At 41.7% G+C, this 18,548-nt stretch overlaps 1 protein-coding gene across 1 annotated transcript in view; it reads right to left on the reverse strand.

Moving 5' to 3' along the window:
* Window positions 1–10,010, reverse strand: part of ARSB (arylsulfatase B) — a 170,395-nt gene extending 160,385 nt beyond the window's left edge. Inside the window, exon 1 of the mRNA XM_047868110.1 lies at window positions 9,310–10,010. Coding sequence (XP_047724066.1) covers window positions 9,310–9,627 — 318 coding nt within the window. The 5' untranslated portion in view covers window positions 9,628–10,010. The remainder of the gene's footprint in view (window positions 1–9,309) is intronic.
* Window positions 10,011–18,548: the final 8,538 nt, after the last annotated feature.

Genomic DNA, 18,548 nt, shown 5'->3' on the forward strand with positions numbered 1-18,548 from the left:
GTGTCTGAGTCAGTACACCACAGGTTTTAACCACGGTCAAGTACCACTCATGCCGCCTTAGGGTTTATTCCTGGAGCTGCCCCACAGAACAAATGGATCCTGGAGAATCGGCTCCCTCCCCCCTTAAGCTTTGTAAAATGCAGTCAGCTGCCCATGCTGTTGAAGCCAAGAGCTACAGAACACACATTATGTGTGTTAGGGGCCTGACTTTGCCATCTGGCCTGGTCCTCCAGAACTCGGGCTGCAGAACTGGCTGGTGTCACTGACAGTTTTAAGGGTCTATTTATTTTGGTGGTGATTAGCAAAGAGTGTAAATCTCTGACTAAACCCACAAAGGGATGTTGTTTGTAAAAATAAACAAGGCAAAAACTGTTTCAGTGCCTTCCTCTGTGTAAATTATAAAGCCAACCAAAAGCTCACAATGAGAAGGTAGGAAAATATGGAGGAAAAGAAATGTTTAGCAAAATGATAAGATTAAAGAAACAAAAACAAAGAGAGTTACCAGACAGTAACAACTTACACTTAAGGTGATTCTTGAAATAACAAACCTCAAAAATCAATCAGCAAAAACATCCCGTAAGTCAATGGGTCATACTCCACTGAGCCCCAAACTTATTTCCTTATTGCCTCATTTCCAATTACGTGGGAAATAAAACATGTAAAATATGGAACTGTTTCTTTAAAACATCTTCATACGTCCAGAATATGGCCTCCAGGTGCCTCTACCCTTCTGGGAAAACGCCTCTTGGCTCTGGCTAGGCTTAGGAGAGACACCTGGCTTTAGCAAAAACAAAAGATCCATGAGATCAGGTCATCCGTGGCTCCCTGCATTATAGCCATGATGTGCTTTAGTAGGGAGCCATCTTATTTGTCACTATGAAGCTAAAGCATCCTATGTTTCTCCCCCTAAGGAAGCACAAGAATACAGGCTCATAAGTGCTTTCTCTTCAGAGGCACCTATGGCCCCCGTACTGTATGCTCCTCTTGCCTCTCGCTCCTTGGAGGCCATTTCCAGAGGGTCCTGTTAACCCTCCCAATTTGTGACCTCCTTCCTTCCCCAGTCACTCCACCTACTTCTAGCTCTTCACTCCTCTTTGCCCTACTTCTAGTCTTAGAGCCCAGGGAGAGGCAAACAGGGACAAGAGTCCACTGAGAGGCAAGCAGGTGGGGGGATGATAAAGAATGGGTAGGCAGGATGCTTGGTAGGCAAGATGATAAAGAATGGGTAGGCAGGAAAAGAGGCAGGGAGGAGAGGGCATCCTCAGGCAGAACCCCTTCCTCTTCCCATGCCAGTATGCAGTGCCCTATTCTACCTGCAGCCATGGGTCTCAGCAACTTAAAGCAAACTCAAAGCAAAAGTCAACAATCACCCACAATGCTCCTGCACAGCCTCCGTCCTACATTTCCTGTCCAAGGCTCTGCTTCAGGGGTGAGTGAAAAGCCCTGAGATGTCCTGTCTGTTTATCAGCATGATTAAGAAAAATGTGACTTGGGTCCCTTAAGAGTAAAACCTTGAAGTCATCTTTCATTGCTTCTATTCTCTGCCAAGGTTACAGAGTTTTAATGGAGTGGCCCCCTCAGTTCCCAAGGTAAGTATGTTCCCAATTGAGGACCAAAATTACTTTTCTTATTTATTTATTTTTTCCTAGAAGGAAGTGCTCCCACTAAGGCCTACGACTTTAGTTACCCTTTAATCTTTTTAGATTCTTAAAAAGGAAGCGGGGGCACTAGAAATGGCAGACCAACCATACCATAAGCAGGGAAGATCGTGAACTCTCACAGGAAATGCTCAGGTGTTTAAGTTCTTAGCACATTCGTTCATTTCACATTCACATTCAACACTGAGTGCTTCTCTGGGCCAGGACCAAGCAGGACAATCCTACCGAGAAGTCACAACAGAGAACAAACCACCACATTTAAAATGTGTACTAAGAGTGCAAAGGTAAAATGAATATTTCATATTGAAGAGTCAATGTGTAAGAATAAAGAAATTCAGCATTTTCTTTTTTTTATTTTTTTTTAAATGTTTATTTCTGAGAGAGAGAGAGACAGAGTGCGAGCCGGGGTGGGGGGCAGAGAGACAGAGGAAGACACAGATCCGAAGCAGGCTCCATCCAGACTCCGAGCTGTCAGCACAGAGCCAGACGGGGGACTCGAACTCATGGACTGTGAGATCATGACCTGAGCTGAAGTCAGACACCCAACCAACTGGGCCACCCAGGCACCCCAGAAACTCAGCATTTTCAGGTCTTCTTTTGAACTAAAAAGCACTATACAAATTCTATTAGAAAAGCTGATGCATTTTTATTTATCTGGTCACTTTTACAAATACCTTGATTACGTATTTGTATTGAAATATATCTGACATATAACAGTGTAATTTTAAGGTGTGCCGCATTTATACACTGTGATATCATTGCCATTGTAGCAATAATTAACACGTCTACCATGTTCTTTTTAGTGGTTGGAATCATGAAGTTCTAGTCTCTTAGCAAATTTGATGATTTTATTTATTTTTATTTTTTTATTATTATTTTTTTAATTTTTATTAGCTATTTATTTTTGAGAGAGAGACAGAGTGTGAGTGGGGTAGGAGCAGAGAGAGAGGGAGACACAGAATCCGAAGCAGGCTCCAGGCTCTGAGCTGTCAGCACAGAGCCCGATGCGGGGCTTGACCTCAAGAACTGTGAGATCATGACCTGAGCTGAAGTCAGACGCTTACCGACTGAGCCACCCAGGCGCCCTGCAAATTTGATGATTTTAATACAGTATTGTTGACTAGGTTGACGATACTGTACAATTAGATTTCTAGGTCTTATTTACTACTTGTTGCAAGTTTGTACCCTTAAACAATATGTCCTATCCTCCCACCCTCTAAAGGATTTTTAAATATATTTTTAAAAATTTTTAATGTTTATTTCTGAGGGGGGTAGGGGCAGAGAGAGAAGGAGACACAGAATCCGAAGCAGGCTCCAGGCTCTGTGCTGACAGTTCAAGCCCATGAACTGTGAGATCATGACCTGAGCCGAAGTTGGACACTTAACCAACTGAGCCATCCAGGCGCCCTAGGATTTTTAAATTAATATTTCAGTCTTGAGACTCCAACCAAGGGGAAAATGAATATAAAATCTATTTCATTATATGCACAATGTGCCTCTGAAGGATACTAAGAAACTAGTAAATAATAAATAACAAATAGGGGCTCCCTACAGAAAGGAAGGCTGAGAGTCAAGACAGAAATTTTTTTTTTGTTTTTTGGGTTTTTTTTACATGTAGCTCTATTTAAATGTCTTATATTTGAAACCTGGAATATATTTCCCAAAGACAATTTTTAAAATAAGCTTACTTTATTATTTTTTTCAATATATGAAGTTTATTGTCAAATTGGTTTCCATACAACACCCAGTGCTCATCCCAAAAGGTGCCCTCCTCAATACCCATCACCCACCCTCCCCTCCCTCCCACCCCCCATCAACCCTCAGTTTGTTCTCAGTTTTTAAGAGTCTGTTATGCTTTGGCTCTCTCCCACTCTAACCTCTTTTTTTTTTTTCCTTCCCCTCCCCCATGGGTTTCTGTTAAATTTCTCAGGATCCACATAAGAGTGAAAACATATGGTATCTGTCTTTCTCTGTATGAAAAATAAGCTTACTTTAAAAAGGCGGAGTAGGATAAAAAATTTAATTCTAACTGGACTAACATGTATACAAAGAATGCCACATAGCACTTTATTGTGGCTCCTTAAAATATATTTACTTATAACACTGTTAGATTAGAAATATGCTTTAATAGGGGCGCCTGAGTGGCTCAGTCAGTAGAGCATCCGACTTCGGCTCAGGTCATGATTTCATGGTTCATGAGTTCGAGCCCCGTGTCAGGCTCACTGTTGTCAGTGCAGAATCCCCTTTGGATCCTCTGTCCCCCTATCTCTCTGCCTGTCCCCTGACTCTGGAGTGCTCTCTCTCTCAAAAATAAACAAACATTTTTTAATTAAAACAAAAAGAAATATGCTTTAATATACAGTAGCCTTCAATGTAACATCATTATGAAAACCTGAGTAAGTAAGTTGAAATTTAATATTTTATCCTGAGCAGGCAGCATGAGCACAGGGAGACCCTGCCTCCCTCTGTGAGCTCCTACCGCGCTTTTCATACCCACCTACACTGAGTTCCGATCGCAAAGGCCTCGTCCCCTTTTTGAAAAGAACTCACTGCAGCCTTGAGCCTTAACTGGCTGTCCCTCCCACTGTGTTAAATTCTCTTTCCCAGGATCTTTGAATGGTTCATTCCTCTCCATTCTGGCCTCTGTCCCCAACACCTGCGTGGAGATAATTTCCTGAGCAACTTACACTTGACCTACTTTATTTTCTTCTCTACATTTATTACCAGGCCATTTCAAGTCACCCAGTGGGGCACCTGGATGGCTCAGTCAGTTAAGCGCCTGACTCCTGATCTCTGCTCAGGTCATGATCTCCCGGTTCGTGATTCAAGCCCGGCATTGGACTCTGCGCTGACAGTGTGGAGCCTGCTTGGGATTTTTTCTCTCCCCCTCACTCTCTGCCCCTCCCCTGCTCGCACTCCCTGTCTCAAAATAAACTTTAAAAATAAAGAAATAAAATAAATTCACCTCGCTTACTCATTTGTTTATATGTTTATTTCATCTCCTCATCTCACCTCCAACAGAATATAAGCACCAGGAGATCCCCAGGGTATAGCACAATGCCTGGCATAAATAGCTGCTCAACAGATATTTCTTGGATGAAAGAATGAACGAATGCATCATACTAAATGGTGATAGACTGAAAGCTTTCCTCTCAGATCGCAAATAAGAAAAGGATGTCCACTCTTGCCACTTCTAGTCAACATTGTACTGGAGTTTCTAGTCGGGGCAATTAGGCAAGAAAACGAAATGAAAAGCATTCAGATTGGAAAGGAAAAAGCAAAACTATTTCTATTTGCAAATGACAGCATCGTGTATATAAAAATCCTAAATATCACACACGCACGCTTTCAGAACTAGTTAAGTTCAGCAAGGTTGCAGGCTACAGACCAAACATCAGTTGCATTCCAAACACTAGAGATGAACAGTTGAAAATGAAATTAAGAAAACAACTCTATTTATAATGATATCAAAATGCATAAAAACTTAGGAATAAATATAACCAAACAACTCCAACACTTGTAAGCTGAAAACTACAAAACATTATTGAAAGAAGTTAAAGGGGCGCCTGGGTGGCTGAGTCGGTTAAGCATCCGACTTCAGTTCAGGTCATGATCTCACAGTTCGTGGGTTCGAGTCCTACGTCGGGCTCTGTGCTGACAGCTCGGAGCCTGGAGCCTGCTTTGGATTCTGTGTCTCCCTCTCTCTCTGCCCCTCCCCCGCTCCGGCTCTGTCCTCTCTCTCCTCTCTCTCTCTCTCTCTCTCTCTCTCTCTCTCAAAAATAAATAAACAGCCTTGTCTTCCTTGTTATCAAATAGGGATAAAAGTAGTAGCCGCCTCATCAGACTGTGAGACAATTAAATGAATTAATGTAAAGTGCTCAGAATGGTGTCAGTATATTGTGTCTTAGAGCAATAAGGCTCCTTAGTTCCCAAAAGGCTGGCTCCTTTATTTATTTTTTTAAGTTTATTTATTTATTTTGAAACAGAGAAAGAGAGCGCGCGCGTGCAAGCAGGAGAGGTGCAGAAAGAGAGGTAGAGAGAGAGAATCCCAAGGGGCTACACACTGTCAGCACAGAGCCCAATATGGGGACTTGAACTCACCCACTGAGAGATCATGACCTGCACCGAAATCAAGAGTCCAACTGACTGAGCCACCCAGGTGCCCCAATGTTGGCTCCTTTAAAAAAGGATGCTTGCTAATCTGAAGTAATTTGCCATTGGGTCTCCTGAACCCAGAATAAAACGGGAGAAAAGTCAAGCAAAAAAGTCAACTGGGGAGGCTAGCTTGCTACACTGAGTGGGCTCTAAACTATTTTGGAGTACACAGCTTCTACCCTTCCTTCACATCGTAACCACAGGGTACTCCATGTACTTTTTTCCTCCAAGACAGAGAGCGGTGACTGGTAGAGGAGGATGTTAGGGGACAAAAGCAGTCAATTATATGAACAAGTTTTGTTTTTATTTTTAATTTTTAACATTTATTCATTTTTGAGAGTGAGAGAGGCAGAGCATGAGCAGAGGAGGGGCAGAGAGAGCAGGAGACACAGAATCAGAAGCGGGCTCCAGACTCCAAGCTGTCAGCAGAGAGCCCGACTCCAGGCTCAAACCCACAGACCATGAGAACACGACCTGAGCTAAAGTCTGATGCTTAGCCGACTGAGCCACCCAGGTGCCCCTATATGAACAAGTTTTTTGAAGTATGGTATTTGCTTTCCTGTTCAAGACTGTTGGAAGAGAGGAAGTTAGAGAAATGAATGGCCCTCCCATTCTTCTGCAATTTGAGTTCAGTTCTCTTATTTCAGAGCAAATGCAGAACTATTCTGGGCAGACCTTGCCTTCTCTCCTTTCTTCTTTACACAAACATTCCTTTACTACAAACTGTCCAGGATAAGATCTGCCTTACAGCAGAGCTTCCTGATTATACCTTGCAGCCCAAGCCAGACCTGTGGAAAGGACTTACGGTTGATGGTGAAGGCAACCATCCTTTATCTCCATTGCAAACCCTGGCTACAGCTACTTCTCAGGCCTGTAGTCTAACTATATCTTTTCTGTTTCTACAAGTCTTCAGATCACTGTGGAAATCGTTATTGCAAATAAACCCTCCCTTCTCTTGATCTCAGGACAACATGAGGCTAGAGTTGATCTGAAAGGCTACATGCACATAGACTTAAGAGGGGAAGTTTCAAGCATATCCCATGACTTGCATGGTAAGGACTCAAAATATGCTTGTTGAATAAACAGTCCGTATATAAGGAGGTATGCTGGTGTTCTCAAATGGTAACCATTTATTGTATTTAATATAGTCATAATCACATCAGGATCTTATAAAATCATCAATCTTATCCAGATTAGGCAAATAGGATATAATTTTATAGGCCTGAGAGGACTAATGGATACAGGAGAGGCACAGACCCAATTTAAATACTTTCTAGCTGTGTATTTCTTTTTTTTTAAGTTTATTTATTTTGAGGGGGAGAAAGAGAGAGAGAGAGAATGAAAGAGTGGGGCAGGGCAGAGAGAGAGGAGAGAGAGAAACCCAAGCAGGCTCAGCAATGTGGGGCTCGAACTCCCGAATCATGAGATCATGACCAGAGCCAAAGTCAGACCTTAACCAACTGAGCCATCCAGGAGTCCCTCTAGCTGTGTGATTCTTAACACACTATCAAACTTCTACAAGTTTACTTCTCATCTGTAAAGGGGGATTGGAAGTTATAGCTACCTCGTGGGCTATTTCAAGAATTAACTTTAAAAACAGTAAAGCACCATGCAAATGTTCTTGATATTCTTAGTTATTTAACATATGTGCACATTGTACAAGTATAATATCTCTGTTAACTACATAGAAGTTTTTAAAGAAAAGCTTTTAAAGAGATAATGTCAGATAACACTTTACACCTGTCAGACTGGCTAGTATGAGGAGAACAAGAAATAACAAGTGTTGGTAAGGATGCAGAGAAAAGGGAACCCTCCTGCACTTTTGGTAATCCGGTACATTGATGCAGCCACTATGGAAAATAGTACAAAAGCTCCTCAAAAAATTAAAAATAGAGGCATCACACAACCCAGAAATTCCACTTCTGGGTAGTTACCCAAAGAAAATGGCCAGCCAGGGGTGCCTGGGTGGCTCAGTCAGTTAAGTATCAGACTCTTGATTTTGGCTCAGGTCATGATCTCATGGTTTGTGGGCTCAAGCCCTGCCTCAGGCTCTGCACTAACAGGACAGAGCCTGCTTGGAATGCTCTCTCTGCCCCTCCCCCACTTGTGTGCTCATGTGCACTTTCTTGCTTGCTCTCTCTCTCAAAAAAAATAAACTTCAAAATTTTTAAGGAAAATGGTAAGCCAATCTGAGGCGATCTGTGCACCCCTATGATCTTTGCAGAATTCTTCACAATAGCCAACATACGGAAGCAACTTAAGTGTCCATTCATGGATGAAATGATAAATTAGATGTAGTATATATACAATGGAATACTATTCAGCCATAAAAAAGAATGAAATCTTACCATTGTCACATGGATGGACCTAGAAGGTATAATGCTAAGTGAAATAAGTCAGAGAGAGACAAATACCATACGATTTCACTTATATGTGGAATACTAAAAAACCAAACAATGAACAAACAAAATAAAACAGGAACAGATTCATAGATACAGGAAACAGTTGGTTACCAAAGGGAGAAGGGCTGGAAGGAAGGCAAAAAAGGTGAAGAGGATTCAGAGGCACAAACTTCTAGGTATAAAATAAGTAAGTCATGAAGATATAATGCACAGCATTGGGAATACAGCCAATATAACACTGTCCTAATTTTGTATGGTGACAAATGGTAGCTAGACTGTGAGGATTATTTCATAATGTATAAAAATATCTAATTACTATCATGTACACCTGAAACTAACAGGATAGTATATGTCAATTATACTTTAATGATAAATAGAGAAAGATGCTCAGAGGCATTGAGCACAAGTTAAATTAGAAAGGAATTATCAGCAGCCCAAGAAAAATCAATCTGCGTAAGTTCATCGTGCTGAGAACTTGGAAAAATGAATCTCTGGTGACAGGCCTAACCTAGGCCCGCAGCGTTCACAAGGAGCAGAATCGCACCCACTGCAGGCACTTTTCCTTTAACCCATCACCCAGTCACTGCTTTCCCGCTCCTCTCCTCTCACTGCTCCACTCGGGGGAGCCCAGCCCGCTCCCTCTCCATCGGCCCTCTTCAGGACCTCTCCGCAGAGTCTACTCTGACCCTTCGGCCTACCGGCTCCCGGCTCGCAGGCCCAGCAACTAGCATTCCGCCAGACGCCAGACACCCTTTCACCTCGACCTTTAGAAAACGGAAGACAGAAAAAGCACCGGAGGAGGAGGGGTGCCGGGGCTGCGGGTGGCCTTGGAGCGGACATGCGCAGAGGCCGCGGCGGCCTGCGGGCCTGGGAGAAGCGGAGAAGGCGCCGCCAGGGTGAGCAGTCCCCTCGCTTGGACACTGCTCGGGGAGCTGACCCCGGCTAGCCAGCGCCCACCCCGGCCTCCCGGCCCACTTCCAAGAGGCTGCGGGGGCCGTCTGGCGCGCTGGGGCAGGAAGGCATAGCGGCGGCTCCCGGAGGGGCGGAGCCCCGCGCCGGCGCAGGGTTGGCTGGCCGCCGGGGGCGCTGCGTACCTGGTAGCGGCCGGTGAGCAGCTGGCTCCGCGATGGCGTGCACAGCGGTTGCGTGTAGTAGTTGTCCAGGAGCACCCCGCCGGCTGCCAGCTCGTCCAGGTGCGGCGTGCGGATATTCGAGCCGTGGAAGCTCACGTCGTTCCAGCCCAGGTCGTCCGCCAACACGAAGACGAGATGTGGCGGCCGGTCGGCCCCGGCTCCTGCGCCCGGCCGGGACGGCAGCAGTAGCAGCCGCAGCAGCAAGGGGAGGACGCCGGGGAGGAGCGGCCGCCGCGGGCTGGGGCCTCGGGGCAGGCTCGCAGCGCCGCGCCGGCCCATCCTTCGCGGCCCACGGTCCCCGAGCCTGTGGCGCCGCCAGCCTCAGGCACCGGTTATAGAATCAGGAACTGGGCGGCCGGGGCCTGCCCCGCCTCCGCAAGGGATTTCACCCGCGGCCGACTGCGGGCTGGAGAGACCCGGCGCCCGAGCCCCCGCCGATCCCGGGCCGGTATGACGGGGGAGGAGCCAGCGGAGAAGCACTCGGGGCTCCCGCAGCTCAGCTCCGTGGAAACTCGCTTGATAGGAGCCACGATTGCATCGTAGCATCCTCAAAGAGGAGCAGATTTGTTCTTTTTAGTAACTCTTCGCAGTTTACGAAGTCTTTCGTTAAATTTCGCAACAACCTCGGCAACTGGAAATTTAGTTAACGCACCTTTCTTCCCTCACTCCCCCCAATAAAGAAGCTTTTAGTTGGTTGAGCCTAACCCGAACTCAGATCCTGAGCTGTGTGATGTTTTAAAGGTCCTAGGGGAATCATTTCCGGCAAAAGACCTCAGCCTTGTGCAAGTGAGAAGTCGTTAGAGATGTAGAGCTCTAGGTGATGTTTCAGATTCATTTTGAATAGTATACGCCTGTGAAGCCACTTCCTCCTCACTACCCAGAAAGGAGCCAAATACACACTCCGATTGCAGGGTGCCCTTTTGAAGGTGCCGTTTTACTGAGGCTGCCTGAGGATTGTTTGGAGTGTCGTATGACCATTGAGTAGCTCATTAGTTTGTCTAGGTAGAAGCCCCTTCATGGCTGGCTCCCTGACACTCAACTAGTGAACCAAAGAAGTAAAGTATCTTATTTGCCCGAAATCATCTGTGGATGGAAGGAAAAAATACCCTTAATCACATGCTCATTGAATTGGGAAGTTAGCCTTATGATTAGTACATTGCCATCCAAAACTTTCTGCCTGTTCCATGTCTGGAGATAGACTATATTTATAGTTATATATGGGAAATTATGCACTGTATCCCTTCAGGTTATCTGAGTCTGATTCCATGGGAATTATTTCACAGCTTTTTAAGTTGTGGATAACTGATAACAATGGAAACCAATTCTTTATACATATGCAGATGAATTCTGTCCAGCGGAGTGGCAATCCTCACCAACCACCATGGATGAAAGCAGTTCGGCCTCCACTTGCATATTTATTGTAATATTCCTGATCTGATCCTTGGATTGTCCTTTGAATTCGTTTTAACACCTTACCAGTTTCCTCATTAGTGAACGAAATAAAATCTTCAACATGTATTCTTTTTTATATTTGTACAAGAGTCATGATTTTATCTTTTTTAAAAATTATCCTTTAGGGGTGCCTGGGTGGCTCAGTCGGTTGAGCTGAGCGTCTGACTTCCGCTCAGGTCATGATCTCAAGGCTGATAAGTTGGAGCCCAGCCTCGGGCTCTGTACTGACAGCTCAGGCTGGAGCCTGCTTCAGATTCTGTGTCTCCCCCTCTCTCTACCCCTCCCCTGCTCACGCTCTGTGTCTCTCTTCTCTCTGTAATAAAGAAACATTAAAAAAATTAATTAAAAAATTTTTTAAAATTATCCTTTAACACATGGATTGTGTTCCTCTTGCATGTAATTATTTTACTTTGCATGAAGTGGATTAGTTTGTCACATCCACTTTCATCTCTAGTGGAGTCAATGAAATTTAGGAAAAAATTTTAATTTAGCATTAAATTCAAAAGAATAATTTTTAATTGTTGTTTGACTCTTATGTGAAGACTTGAAATTTTCCTTTAAAGACCCTGCAAGATGTTAAAGGCTTGAGAATTCTCCACTATGACCCTTGCATGTCTTCCCCATAACTGTTTCTCTCTACCCTTCCTGATAGAAATCAAATTGACCAAACATGGCTGCTAATCTGCAGAAACAGTCCCTCCATTGACCACCTGCTCCAGAAACTAGCTAAACTAGCACTGAGATTTCTCATAGCCTGCATTTTCAAATAAAAACCTATGCTAATCATGCTCTGGAAATGTGCAAATGAGTTAATCAAATAGAGCTAATTCGATTTTCTGTCTATGTATAGAACACATGATATGCAGTAAAGGTTGGTGATTGTGAAGTCTCTCAGTTGGAGTTTGTCTGATGTTTCCTGATGATTAGACTCAGGTGATGGGTTTGTGCAAAAATATCCTAACAGTGATATATCTTCTTGTTGCTTCATATTAAGAAGGACATGATGTTGATGTCTTATTTGATCCCTTTGTTTTTTAAAAAAAAAAAAATTTTTTTTAATGTTTATTTATTTTTGAGACAGAGAGAGACAAAACATGAACGGGGGAGGGTCAGAGAGAGGGAGACACAGAATCTGAAACAGGCTCCAGGCTCTGTGCTGTCAGCACAGAGCCTGACGCGGGGCTCGAACTCACGGACCGCGAGATCATGACCTGAGCCGAAGTCGGCCGCTTAACCGACTGAGCCACCCAGGCACCCTGATCACTTTGTTAAGGTAGCCATTTCTCTGCTGTAAAGTTAATATTTAACTGATCATTATTTTATGGGGACATACTTTGAAACTATGTTTATATTTTGTTATTTCTAAAAGTTTTGCTTATTAGTTTTAGTGCCCAGTGATACTTCTTGCTTTGATCTATTATTATTAGGATGGTTGCTGAACGGTGATTTTCTAATTCCATCATCCTTCTATATTTAGTAGTTGCCAAGTTTGCCTTCTCCCTCATTAATTTGCTTATTTAAATTACTACGAAATCATGGCTTCTTGTTTTAATCACTGTGCTATAATACTTTACTATAATTATTTCAATCCTCCGATTTCCTCTGATTTAGCCAATGGGAGCCCCTTCATTCTAGCTCTTGTGTCCTTTTGGCATATCCTCTTTAACCTCTGAGCACTCTCTTACTTTTTGGTGCAAAGAGATATTCTAGATTCATCTTGTATTTTTCCTTCCCTAACTGTGGAATTAACATTTCTCCTAGGAACTGTGATTCCTTTTAGTGGAGGATGACATCTAGAAACCAGTGTCTGTGTTATAGGTATGCTGGTTGCCTCTGGGCTGTCATTAGTTCTAGGATCTCTCATCAGACAAAGATAGGAACTAGATGTATGTATTCACACACACACACATACATAAGTGTATATATACACCATATTGACACATACGTACAGATATATAACCATGAGTTTATAGTCAATACCTCCAATTCTTCTGCTTTCCCCCATATGTGTGTGTGTATGTATATATATATATATATATATATATATATATATATACATACACACACACATATATGTAGTACCAATTTTCATTGTTAGCAGCCATTAAAGTGCTATACTCTAAATTTTTTTGCCATCTGATATGAGAAATGGTATCTTAGGATAGTTTTTCATTTCATATTTATGAGTAAACATCTTTATGAGTTTAAACATCTTTTGAGATTTGAAGAGCTATTTTTTACATCATTTTTGTGAATTGTGTCATTTTTGACTAGGTTCAGTCTTTTTCTCAATTTTCATTTAAGTTTACTTGTTTCTTTTGAGAGAGAGAGGGAGAGAACTCGAGAGGGGGAGGGGCAGAGAGAAAGAGAATCCCAAGCAGGTTCAGTGCCGCGAGCACAGAGCCTGACAAAGGGCTCAAATTCACAAACCATGAGACCATGACCTGAGCCAAATCAAGTCACATGCTTAACCAGCTGAGCCACCCAAGCACCCCTTTTCCCCTCAATTTTAAGAGTTCTTTATATATTAGAGATGTTACCTCTTTAACTATCTTCATGCATATGATATTTCTCACATTGGGTCTATCTGAAGGATAAATCCCTATAACTGGAATTGCTGAATTAAAGTGTATGTGCATTTTGAGAGAGTATGATACTATGATATGTATCACAAATATTTTCTCCCAGTTTTCCAACTGTCAAATATTTTGTTATGGTGTTTTTTGATATGCCAACGTCATTTTTTTTAATGTAGTCAAATTTATCAATTCTTTTTGTATTGCATCTGGATTTTGAGTCATGGTTAGACTTTCCTTATACCAAAGTTAAATTCACCCATGTTTTCTTCTAGTTTTTGTATGGCTTCACTTTTCACATTTAGATCCCTCATCCATTAGGATTTATTTTTGTGTATGATATGAAATATGGATCTAATTTTATCTTTTTCCAAATGCTTACCCAGTTATCCTAGCACCGTTCATAAAGAAAATAAAGAAGTCCATCTTGGGGCAGCTGGGTGGCTCAGTTGGTTAAGCTGCCTTCGGGTCAGGTCATGATCTCCCAGTCCATGGGTTTGAGCCCCACATCAGTCTCTGTGCTGACAGCTCAGAGACTGGAGACTGCTTCAGATTCTGTGTCTCCCTCTCTCTCTCTGCTCCTCCCCTGCTTGCAATCTGTCTCTTGCTCTCTCTCAAAATAAGCATTAAAAAAATATTTTTAAAAAGGCAGTCCATCTTTGCCCCACTGCTATGAGATGCCACATTTATTATAAGCTTAATTTTCTCATATACTTGAGTCTATTTCTTGGTTTCCTGTCCAGATAACAGTACCACACTGTTTCAGTTACAGAGGCTTTTCAATATGTTTTAACATATGATACGAATAGTGACTCATAACTTAATTTTTACTGTTTTCCTTGTTATTCCTGTATGCTTATTTTGTCATATGAACTTTAACATCAACATGTCCAGTTCCATTAAAAAAAATTTTGCTGGGGGGCGCCTGGGTGGCTCAGTCGGTTGAGCATCTGACTTCGGCTCATCTCATGATCTTGTGATTCGTGAGTCTGAGCCCTGTGTCGGGTTCTGTGCTGACAGCTCAGAGCCTGGGGTCTGCTTTGGATTCTGTGTCTCCCTCTCTCTCTGCTCCTCCCCCACTTGCACTCTGTCTCTCTCTCTCTCTCAAAAATAAATAAATAGTTTTTTTAAATGTTTTTAATTTGTTGGTATTTTTATTGGAAGTGCATTAAATTCATAAGTTAAATTAGGAACAACTGAAATATTTATAATATTAAGTTGCCATATCTAAAAATAAAGGTTATCTTCCATTTATTAAGTCTATTTTTGTGTCTTGTAGAAGTTTTAAAAATTGTCCTCATACCAGTTTTGTGCTTTGCTTGTTAAATTTATTCCCAAGTATTTTATCTTCTCTGTGGCTATTGAAATGGGGCTTTCTGTACCATTATCTCCTTTTACTGCTTATTATTTGTGGACATGAAGGTTACTGCATGGTAATTTATATTCTGCCAAATACTGAATTATTTTACTGTTTGTGTGAGTTTAATTATTGATTTTTAAGAGTGTTTCCAGTACATAATCATATTGATAAAAGCCATTCCAATCAGTTAGAAGATGCAAACATTAGGACTGAAATAAAGGCAGCTCTCAACTCAGCAATGGGTATAAAAGTTAATTTGGGGGTAGGTGGAGAACTTGGAACTTGGGCTATGTTTTTTACATAGAAAAGATAGTATACATAATACCTGGTTTGCATTCCATCCCACACAAAACCTATTTAACCCATAGTTAAATCTCTTAATTCCTCAAGTCAATAAGAAAAAGACCAACAATCAATTTTTAAATGGGCAAAATATAGAAACATAACAATAGCTTACAGAAAAGGAAATAAAAGCGGTCATTAAATAAATGAATAGATGTTCAACCTCGCTCAAGAGGAAAAATACAAATTGGAACTTCAATAATAAGGCACTGGTATTAGTGATAACTCACTGCTTTGGGTGTGGTATAAAGAAACAAACCCTCGGGGCGCGTGGGTGGCTCAGTCGGTTGAGCGTCCCACTTCAGCTCAGGTCACCATCTTGCAGTCCGTGAGTTCGAGCCCCGCTTCGGGCTCTGGGCTGATGGCTCAGAGCCTGGAGCCTGCTTCCGATTCTGTGTCTCCCTCTCTCTCTGCTCCTCCCCCGTTCATACTCTGTCTCTCTCTGTCTCAAAAATAAATAAACGTTAAAAAAAATTAAAAAAAAAAGAAACAAACCCTCTAATGCATTCATCATAAAAGTGAAATTTGGCATAACCTCTAAGAGAACAATATCTACTTGCATATCTCTCAAAATGCACATACACTTTAATTCAGCAATTCCAGTTATAGGGATTTATCCTTCAGATACACCCAATGTGAGAAATATCATATGCATGAAGATAGTGATTTTAATTTTACTTTTATTAGAAAAAGGCAAATAAGGGGGCGCCTGGGTGGCTCAGTCGGTTAAGCGGCCGACTTCGGCTCAGGTCATGATCTCGCGGTCCGTGAGTTAGAGCCCCGTGTCAGGCTCTGTGCTGACAGCTCAGAGCCCGGAGCCTGTTTCAGATTCTGTGTCTCCCTCTCTCTGACCCTCCCCCGTTCATGCTCTGTCTCTCTCTGTCTCAAAAATAAATAAACGTTAAAAATTTTTTTTTAAAAAAGGCAAATAAGAAGGCTTAGTCAAATTAATTATGGGATACCAAGCAGTCATTCAAAAGGATGATATGGAATAATCTCTAAGATATATCATTAATTTTTAAAAGGCAAAAAAACATTATGCTTTGTACACCTTCATTTAAAAATATATGTATAGATGCGCATATGTATCTAAATTCATGTATTTTCATATATTGAGAGAGAGATGCTTATGCATTGATGGAGTATCTCAAGGAAACAGAAGAAATAATAATTTTGATTGTCCTTGGGTACACAGGTTGCAGAAAAGGAGAAATACTAACTTTTCACCACATATCCTTTATGCCTTATAAATTTTTAACTCTATACATATATCTATTTCTAATAATATTATTAATGGTAATAACATAATTTACATTTAAACAAAAAGTAAAATCCATTTTGAGAACAGAGTGCTAAGCACAAATATTCCCCAATGAACATGTTTGTAAAGTTCCAAGCTCATGAAGTAAGAAAGTCACACAGAAGCTCTTGCCATGCCTCTCGATTTCTCCAGTTTACAGACCCCAGGTTCTTGGCATGGTACTAACTGGCTACAAGGTATGCTGAGAAGTCAGGATACCTGTGTTTTGATCCTTCTTTCAACCTGTTTCATTTTAGTATCTTTGAATATGATAAACATTGTATACAAAGGTTAAACATTTCTAAACACTTTATCTCTAAATGTGTAACGGTTGAGGTAAAGAATGCCAAGAAGTCTTTCTTCAGATAGAAAACCTGAAATTCACTAACTAAATGTGGTAAACCGTGGTTGGTATTACTCAATGCCGCCTTATACCCCACATAGTCCAGAAGGAGATAGACTTGAACAACAGAAAGAATATCCAAACTTTGTTATTTTAGATGTCAGCTCTTTGGGGTGCCTGGGTGGCTCAGTCATTTGAGTGTCTGACTCTTGCTTTTGGCTCAGGTCATGATCCCAGGGTCATAGGCATGGAGCCTGCTTAGGATTCTCTCTTTCTCTCTTTCTCTCTCTCTCTCTCCCCCTCCCTCTGTCCCTCTCCCCCACTCATCATGTGCTCTCTCTCTCTCTCTCTCTCTGTCTCAAATAAAAAATAATGTTTGCAATACATTTAGTTTTGGAAACTGATCTAGAATGACTTTGTTTCTACCATATCTAATTGAGGGGGAGATGGTCTTCTTGAAGGCCTGTAAGGTCATATACCAGACTTACAGATGACTGTTTTTTCTTTTTTTTTAATTTTTTAAATTTTTTATTTATTTTTGAGAGAGACAGAGAGACAGAGTGTAAGTGGGTTAGGGGCAGAGAGAGAGGGAGACACAGAATCCAAAGCAGGCTCCAGGCTCCAAGATGTCAGCACAGAGCCCGACGCGGGGCCGAACCCACGAACCAGGAGATCATGACCTGAGCCGAAGTCAGATGCCCAACCGACTGAACCACCCAGGCACCCAGCAGATGACTGTTTTTAATATGTCTTCACCCTTCTTCTAGTCACCAGTACTTACATTTATAAGTTATATTAACTTTTATCAGTGCTAACTACTATCACTGTAATAAGAATCATCAAGCATGTAGGAAGCTAATTACGTATAAGAAGCCTCCTCCGTTCATTGTTGGTTTTGTTTGGTGTGTTAATATATGTACATGTATTGAAAGAAAAAGGGTCAGATTTTAAAAAGAAGAAAGATTTCTCTTAGGTCTAGTATAATTATATATATATATTTTTTATATATTTTGTATATATATAAAATATATATATTTTATATATTATATATATATTTTATAAATTTTATAAATTTTATATATATATATATATATATATATATATGGCTCCAGATTTCTGAAATTGATAGTCTAGATAAGAACAGCTATAGCCAACTCACATTGAAACTCTCTTGACTCCTTCATCTTTACCATTGCTTATCACCTCTTATCTCCTCAAAACCGACTAGATGAAAGTAGACAGTGGAAAATAGTGCCACTCCTAAAAAAAGATTTTGGCATAGCATTTTTTTGTGCATAACACTAAGGGGTGCCTGGCTGGTTCGGTCAGTAAAGCATGCAACTTTTGACTTTGGGGTTGTGTGTTGGAGCCCCACGTTGGGTGTAGAGATTATTTTTTTTTTTAATCTTTAAGGGGCGCCTGGGTGGCGCAGTCCGTTAAGCGTCCGACTTCAGTCAGGTCACCATCTCGCGGTCCGTGAGTTCGAGCCCCGCGTCAGGCTCTGGGCTGATGGCTCAGAGCCTGGAGCCTGTTTCCGATTCTGTGTCTCCCTCTCTCTCTGCCTCTTCCCCGTTCATGCTCTGTCTCTCTCTGTCCCAAAAATAAATAAACGTTGAAAAAAAAATTTTTTTTTTTAAAAACTAAGACAGCACACTGAAGTGTATACAGGTCAGTGAATTCTCACAAAGTGAACACCCATGTAACCACTACACAGGATGTTGGTATTGCATGTTATCTCATTTCTTCTTTCCTTCCCTCTACCTTTCATACAGCCTGGGACTTAATGTTTGCACAATATTTACTGTATACAACAAGTGAATTGCATTC

The sequence above is a fragment of the Prionailurus viverrinus genome, chromosome A1 (genome assembly GCF_022837055.1).
Source record: "Prionailurus viverrinus isolate Anna chromosome A1, UM_Priviv_1.0, whole genome shotgun sequence".
NCBI lineage: Eukaryota > Metazoa > Chordata > Mammalia > Carnivora > Felidae > Prionailurus > Prionailurus viverrinus.